The sequence below is a fragment of the Halichoeres trimaculatus genome, unplaced genomic scaffold (genome assembly GCF_033239565.1).
Source record: "Halichoeres trimaculatus isolate MK-OKI-2021-1 unplaced genomic scaffold, fHalTri1.1 fHalTri1_scaffold_4, whole genome shotgun sequence".
NCBI lineage: Eukaryota > Metazoa > Chordata > Actinopteri > Labriformes > Labridae > Halichoeres > Halichoeres trimaculatus.
The window spans coordinates 22,535,999-22,543,616 of record NW_027437182.1 but is presented as its reverse complement, the minus strand read 5'-3'; the positions used below and the strand labels follow the sequence as shown (position 1 = coordinate 22,543,616).

Sequence of the window (7,618 nt, the reverse complement as noted above, 5' to 3'; positions counted from 1 at the left end):
TGAGCATCCTAATGTCGCCTCCATTGGGAGTCACTGGGAATGATCAGGATGGCGGCCCTCTGTCCACCGTCTGTTGTTAGATCTGTTATGATGGATACGTGGAAGAGGAATAAGGTCAGGTTTGTAATAAAGAAGGACTTCATGTATGAACCCAAGATACGTGAGTTCAGTTATTACAGGAGCTGCTTTCAGAGATATTTTTAGATGCATTTTTTGGGAAACATATGAGTAGTAGCCAAGCAGCAACCTCCAGCTGTGAGAAATGAAACTGATGAGGAAGAGCTCATTTTTTTTAATATAACTTGTTATTGTCATGTTATTAAACTTAAGGGTTTTCCCTGTTTTGATGGTATGGGTGACTTGATTGACGGGCACGGGCACTCTGAAGCTGCCTACATCATCTTGACAAAGCTAGGTTGAAACAGCGTTTCCAATATGGCTCCCTCAACTATAAACTTTAAAACTGTATCAGAAACCGATGGGTGACATCACAGTGATTCAGAGAAAGTGCTGCAAATCATTCAGTTGATTTTTTTTCTCAATGTAATTAGTAAAGTTAGCTCATTGTGCAAACTTATGTTCACAAGAGAAATGTTTAGTAGGGTGAAATAACTTTGTTAACAGAACTAAAAAGCACAAGATTTGTTTAATGGTAGAGTAAAACTCTCCAGGAATCCCCTACAGCTCACCCTTCCCACACTAATGAGCGCAAGTTGCTCCAGATTTTTCTCTGAACAAGGCTCAATCAGAAACCAGAAGCCAAACATGTTGTCCTGTTGATAAAGGTGTAAGATGAAACCAACACTACTGTAATCCAGCTTTAAAACTTGGGAATGTTGAGTCGTTTGTATTCAGATCTTCTTACAATCAACCCATCTGCAGTGCCTTTACCCAAAAACAGAGAACCCTCATGGAAAGGACCGGTGTTTTTTCAGGGTGTGGTGACAGTGTGGTCAGGTTAGTGTCTATGTCAGCCCACAGAGCGAGAGCTAGAGCCTTACAGCTGAGGCCTTGAGGTCTCTGGATCAGGCCAACCACAGCCCACTGTGGAGAAGGTCAGAACTCCTCCACCAAATGTCACACTGCTGTTTTGGGCTTTCCTTTAACCGGCATCATTATATATGGAACGTTACTCTTCATTGTTCTTTCAGTGGATTTCTTACATTACATTTACTGCTGCTGAGAATGGGGGAGAGGAGAGGACTGAAACTTTAATCCAGGGGTACAGCAATGTGAAACAGTCCACCTCCCACCACCCTCACAAACTCAAACACAATCTTATAATCAGCAGTCCTATCTATCAACTCCCAGCTCCCGCCCCCTCACTTAATGAGCCACTTAACCTCCCTCAAAGGTGTAAACATCCAGCCAATCAGCTTTAAACACATTGGTCTTAAACCAATCATATTGTTGGTCCAGCAGAACAACAGGACCTAAAGACAGAAAATTACAGGCTAGAATACACACACACACACACACACACACACACACACACACACACACACACACACACTGAAATCCCTGAACAGACCTCACACTTACTGAATGACAGAGCAGAAAAACCCTCACTACGCTCTGTGGCTTCTAAATCTGCTGTACTTTTTCTGTAAATGTTCGACCTTTATCCAGCTCTGCATCACACATTACGTGTCCCATGAAAACGGCTTGTATGTATTTTTACAGGTTTATTTGTAACAGCTATATCGGCTTAGTATGCTATCCAAACATGTATTTACTTATGTATCATTAACCAAGGACAAAAAGGGGCTCTGGACTTCTGCATTTTCTGTAAACTGTTATGGCTGTGCAGTCTGAGTTTGATCGAGCTCTTTAGAAGCCCAGGGCAAATATTTGTTGTGTCTGAATTTTTACCAAAAGTCTTTCAGTAGTTTTGTTACATTGATAGCCTTGATCAAATTTTAACACCAACATTAAACAGGACTGCCAAGACACTATTAGCTACTAAAAGCTAAGACACTATTTTTGAGTTTGAAGTTCACACTTAAGTTAAGTTCTCTTCCCATTCAACGATCTTTCACATTTCATAGTTTTCATTAGACCACACTGATCCTGATCTCATCATAAAGATGGATATCCTTGGATTCAATTTGCTCTGGATCAATCAGTCTTTATGTACATAGCCTCAAATTAGATCAAATGGTATTTCAAGATGCTTTGTAAAAAGTTTTGCTAACAGAGACCCAACATCAAGACAAAACAGGGAAACTCATCTTAACCCACCATGAGTGGAGTCATCAACAGAGCATTTGCATTGATTTGGGTAGTTACCTGGATGTGCGGCCATACTGGAGGTACACGACTGTAAACACTGAATGGATGGAGATAAAAGTGATAAAAAAGTGGTAAATATTGATTTTAAGGTGTCTTATCCATCAACAATTTGTGGAAAAACTTATAGTGAAAGACTCAGCCAGCAATACAAAAAAAGATGTTTTGAAAAATTACACCCAATAAGCAGGAGACCCATATAGGGAGTTTGTATCTCTATCATCATCTACCCAAAGGGCTGAAAACATAGATGTTACTGTTGTACATTTCATGGGAGAGGAGGTTCACAGAATAAATGATGTTTTTTGGGGGGAGAGGCTCACTTTCTGGCCCTTTCTGGTCCTCTGAAAGACACCTCTCCAAAAAAGGTTATATTCTATCATAATACATTTACTTTTACTACAGTGTTATTTTCAGATGCTATGGACAGAGAACATGACCTACCTGACAAGAAATGTTGAGAAAAGACTCCAATGTTGAGATTATATTCCCTTGGCAATCCTGATGGCGCTTAGCTAGCTACAGCCATCTCCGTTCTTCAGACAACTGTTTGCACTCCTCACCGTGAGCTGTGATCACCTTTGGTAGTCAAAAGCATATGAAATATTTTTTTCTTGGTCCTACAAATTAGTGCAGCAAAAAACGCAGCAATAATTTTCCATTTTGAGTGACAACAAGCCGACACACCTGTGAGCTCGTTTCATTTTTTCAGTATATTAGACTGCTATAATTGTTTTCATCGTAATTTTTTGTGCAATATCAGCTTTTTTAAAGATAAAGATTGGAACCAGTAGTTGGCATTTATCAGATACACGTCTTTCACCTGTTTGCGTTTTTTCACTGTTGATGGCGAAACTACTTGGGTTGTGAGAGTATGGGTTAAGATTCCAGCTGTCCTTTTGTACATTTGTCTTAAAACAAACTTTAGGATATTTAACTATTTTATGTAATTTTAGAAACTGGTTGTAGTCTGACACATCAGCCACACATGTCAAAAGCAATATGTTAAAACCGCTGATGAAGCCTTTCAATTTAGACAATGACTGCTAAGTGGATCTTGAATGAATATTTACCTCTGCTCCAAAGGTAAACAAAGAAGAAACATCACACTCATATTAACATGAATTACATGTTTCAACAAAATAACTGTAATGAGAAGGTTGTGCTGACAAAGACTACTTTTTGGTAACTGGAGCAGCAGTGATGTAAGTCACTCTATAATCTCAGCCGTGCTGAGCTCGTCTTCTTGAATTCTCTATCTGTGTTATGGGTTCCTCTGGTGGTGACAGAAAAATATAGCACTTCATTATAGTTTCAGACAGGGTAGAAGCTGAAAAAGTACTTTGCTGGATGTTCTTGGATCTCAGTTTAAAACAGACTGTCAGTTTAGGAACACTGATCAATTCAGGAGGTTGAAAAATTATTTGAGAATGTACAACAAAATGTGATTGGAACCTTCTATCTAAAATGTTCACACGTATTCATGACGGTGAGTTAATACTTTTTATTTTTACATCTTCTCATAAGAAAATTATTAACCCAGGAAAGTTAATCAGCCGTTTTATCACAAGCACAATAAATACATCAACAAGTATTCATTGTCAAAGAAAGATGTGCTGAACTTTTAAACCACAGGTTGGTTTTATCTATGCACATTTTGGGAAATAGTTACAAGGCTCTGAGGCAGTTTTCTTAAGTGGGTGGTGTTGTTGAGTTGATGGCAGAAAGGTGAGCTTCCAATGAGTTTCTACAGACTGGTTTGCTTGGTTTCAGCGTCGGCCATCTCCACGACCTTGTGTTCATAATCCATTCCGTCTTCGTCCCCCCTGTGACACAAGAAAACATCAGGCAGACACGTCAGGTTTTTACAAACGCAGTAATCAACAAGGCTGGATTTTCAGTTGTAAGTTGTGCTAATTGTGTCCAGATATAAAAAACAAACAGTGCAATGTATTTCTCATGAGCTAACATCATGTTACGTCAGTTGTGTCACAATATTTCGCTTTAACCTAGAGCTGTGTTACATAGATCATTTATCAAAGAGCTGACGGCCAAACCTGAGAAAACAAACATAAAGCGACCACGAACTTAAGACAAAAAAAATTGAGTAAGAAGACTTTTCATGTGCAGCTGTTGGCTTCTACATCTGATAAAGATGCAAACAAAAAATGCTGATGCTAATACTCAATTGGAAATTTGTAAGTTTTATGTTAATTAGAAACTATTTTCTGTTGCTCCATTAATAAATTATTTCAACTCAATCAAAACACATCAGAGACACTGGTATGGTCAAGTGGTTATATTTTTGCTTTCTCTTATGCCTGAAGCAGGTGGCTGAGGTTTGAATTCATCTTGCAGCATCTTTTATCTCACCCCCCCACTCTCACCCTAAATGAATGTTTGATGTCAACTTGTTTGGACATTTAACTGGTAGCCAGATAATAAGCTGAAAAATGTAGAGTTAGTCAGCTGACAAGGTGAGGCAGGAACCTTGGTCCTTGGCAGGGCCGTTCTTGTACACCCTGTCAGGGTTCTGTTAGGCATACCTACTAACTTATAATACATTATACCGTGCACAACTATGCATTGACAATTTTCTTTCTTTTTGCCCTTTATGTCTACAAATGTTACTAAATCTTTTTTTTATTTATACGAGGCAGACAAGATGTGTTTTTTATGTGTGTTGCTGACCTTCTCTTCCTGAGTAGCCTGTGAACAATCAAGATGATGAAGACAATGGAGAGGAAGCCCACTACAGCGGTGAGACCCACCAGCCAGGGCTGAAGTGTCACGGTCTTAGATCCTGCTGCAACTCGAATTCCAGTCTCCACACCTGGTTATGGATAATCACACACACACCATTAAATGTTGCATGTGTGAGTCAATATGTGTCCAACTTAGAGAGGAATTTGATAAACCTTAGCGGTCATAGACACTTGAGCTGACATATTTTCATAGAAAGCACAATATTCTTTTATTATCTCTGGTTTCAAAGGGAGAAACATGACTTTATTTAGATTGGACATTAGACAGTAAATGTGAGGATTTTAATTTCCAGTAGATATATTATCTTATGGCACAAAATACATTATTTCAACAATGAGTTAACATAGTTTTGACACAAATCTATCCTTTTTTTAAAAAAAATAGTCAATGACAGGGTATAACAAAAAACTATAAAGTGGTACATATATGTATATTTAAGTCAGTTTAGAAAACAAGAGAGAGAAAAAACATTTTTGACTTATGAGAGAAAGTTTTACCTTTGTTAGCCGAGCTGTGGGCAGTCAGGAGCCCACACAACACCAGAAAAAAGAGATTCATCCTGAATACAGCAGCAGACCAAGCCAACAGAGTAAAGAAAGACTGGACCGTCAGCTCACACTCACACACACACACCTGACTGTAACTGTTATCAAAGTTCACAGTCCAGGAGGAGGTCTCAGCTTCAATCTGGTTGTGTGTTAACCGATTATGAGTTATTGCTGATAAGAAGCTCTAAGTGATGACCTTTAAACAACATGATAGATTGTTATATTGACCGAAACACATTTAGCTGATTGCACAAGTATTTATGTAAATATAATTAATGATAACCATAACCGCTTATCAAGTACAAGTCACCCAACTCCCACATCCACCAAACCCTGCCTTGTTTTTAAAACCAAGTAAACAAATAGTCCTTGACTGTCAGCATGTCCATTCCCACCTTTCTCCATGGTTAATGAAGTTTCATGACTTCAGTGGTTCCTCAAGGTGTTGGAAACCCCAGCAAATCTCAGAATTTCACTTTTGCTTTAATGTTTCTATATATGCTTGGCCACTGAAGTGTTTCCCATGCATATCTTTTGCAGTTTTTTTCGATACCTATGTGTCTTGTGTGCAGGAAGCTCAATATCTGATCTCCAATAAACAGACATGAAACTTTTCAAACATTGTTCCTTGTGTCTAGTTTTCAATTAATGTGTAGCTTCTTCCCACAGCAGACATGGTGCATACTGCATGTGCTACTGGAAACAAATCTGTGCCATAACTTTGGAGTAAAACTGATATAGGGGCTGCTCTGGAAGCATCTTTAGATACAGTATCTTTAGCGGCTTATCTTGATCGTAAAACTTAAGAATTGGCTCTTTAGTGATCTTTTCTTCAATCATTCCCTCGCTGCCACAATGTGTCATATCCAACAGGCTCCTGAAAGCTCTTATGTTGGCCCACAGGGTTGGAATAAATTTCACAGGTAGATAGATAGCTGACCTCAAGACCCTCTGTAGGTCTCTACCTGACTGAAAGTTTTTAATCAGATTATCAAGCTCATCAAAGTATAGACTGATAAGGAGCGAGTGGTGAGTAGAGGATGAGTTTGTAATTTCAGACACAGCCAATAATATACTAAACAGAATAGGATTGGATTGTTATCATGTGTTCAGGAAGACTGGAAAGATAAGTGGTTGAATTACCAGGTGAAAGATGATAACACATTCGCTATAGATATGATTAATTACCCTTAAAATATTTTCTTCAACACTTATAAGCATGTTTTAAAGAATTCATTGCATCAAATGGTTATTTTTATACCCGAAGTGATACATACTGTTAGAAAGCATACAGAAGTGCTTCAAAAAGTGTGGTATGTAAATCACTTGCCGTCTAACTACAACCTACATGATGCCGTGTTTGGAAAAAGTTTCATGTTGTTTAGTTAGGGTAACTAACATGACAACTCTATATTGCTGAACATCATATTTAGCACAAATTCTTATAAGGCTGTAAAGTGCTGTCTCAACACCATAAACAAACTCTGCTGTTTGGCACTTACTAGGGATGAAGATAGTATTTCTCAGCAGGTGTTTCTCTGCTGCTCATTAACGTCATCCATCGTTTGATTCGTTTCCGCCCTTTCCTCTCCCAAGCCAAAATGGCGACCAGTGAGTGTACGAATTGTCTCCACTAAACTAATTTATTTTTTAACCATTTTGAGTGCTCCAGCTGAGAAATAAAAAAGTGTATAATGTTTTGGGCAGAAATAAGCAATTTGACATAGCGTTGTCTAGAGCCAAAAATGTACTCACATAAAGAGAAAGTGAAGTCAATTAAAAAAAAAAAAAAGGCCTTCTTCTTCTTTGGTATTTTACGGCAGTTGGCATTCCTAAAGTTGCATTACTGCCATCTTCTGTTTCTCATTGTCTTTATATGATATCCAACAGTCCAGTCCTCCAGTCACGCCCGCAGTTTTGCACCTTCTGCACACTCAAGAATACTTTTAACACTTTTCCCCACTCCTCCTATTCCCTCCAACTTATTCTGATAAAAAGTCTAAAGGATGCCTGCA

At 38.5% G+C, this 7,618-nt stretch overlaps 1 protein-coding gene across 1 annotated transcript; it reads right to left on the bottom strand.

Annotated features, from left to right (window-relative positions):
* Positions 1–3,782: 3,782 nt before the first annotated feature.
* smim24 (small integral membrane protein 24) lies at positions 3,783–7,371 on the bottom strand. Its single transcript, XM_074667899.1, has 4 exons — positions 7,106–7,371; positions 5,553–5,614; positions 4,981–5,122; positions 3,783–4,115 (listed from the first exon to the last, which is right to left on the bottom strand). The coding sequence occupies exons 2-4, from the start codon at positions 5,611–5,613 to the stop codon at positions 4,037–4,039; spliced, it is 282 nt and encodes a 93-aa protein (XP_074524000.1). The 5' UTR covers position 5,614; positions 7,106–7,371; the 3' UTR covers positions 3,783–4,036.
* Between the last annotated feature and the right edge of the window lie 247 nt (positions 7,372–7,618).

What these genes read in the sequence shown, in the direction of transcription:
- smim24 (XM_074667899.1), bottom strand. Translation starts at nt 5,613, where the DNA reads ATGAATCTCTTTTTTCTGGTGTTGTGTGGGCTCCTGACTGCCCACAGC. An exon ending in CCACAGCTCGGCTAACAAAG is followed by an intron (nt 5,123 to 5,552) that starts GTAAAACTTTCT and finishes ATCCATAACCAG; the next exon opens with GTGTGGAGACTGGAATTCGA. An exon ending in AGGCTACTCAGGAAGAGAAG is followed by an intron (nt 4,116 to 4,980) that starts GTCAGCAACACA and finishes CTTGTGTCACAG; the next exon opens with GGGGGACGAAGACGGAATGG.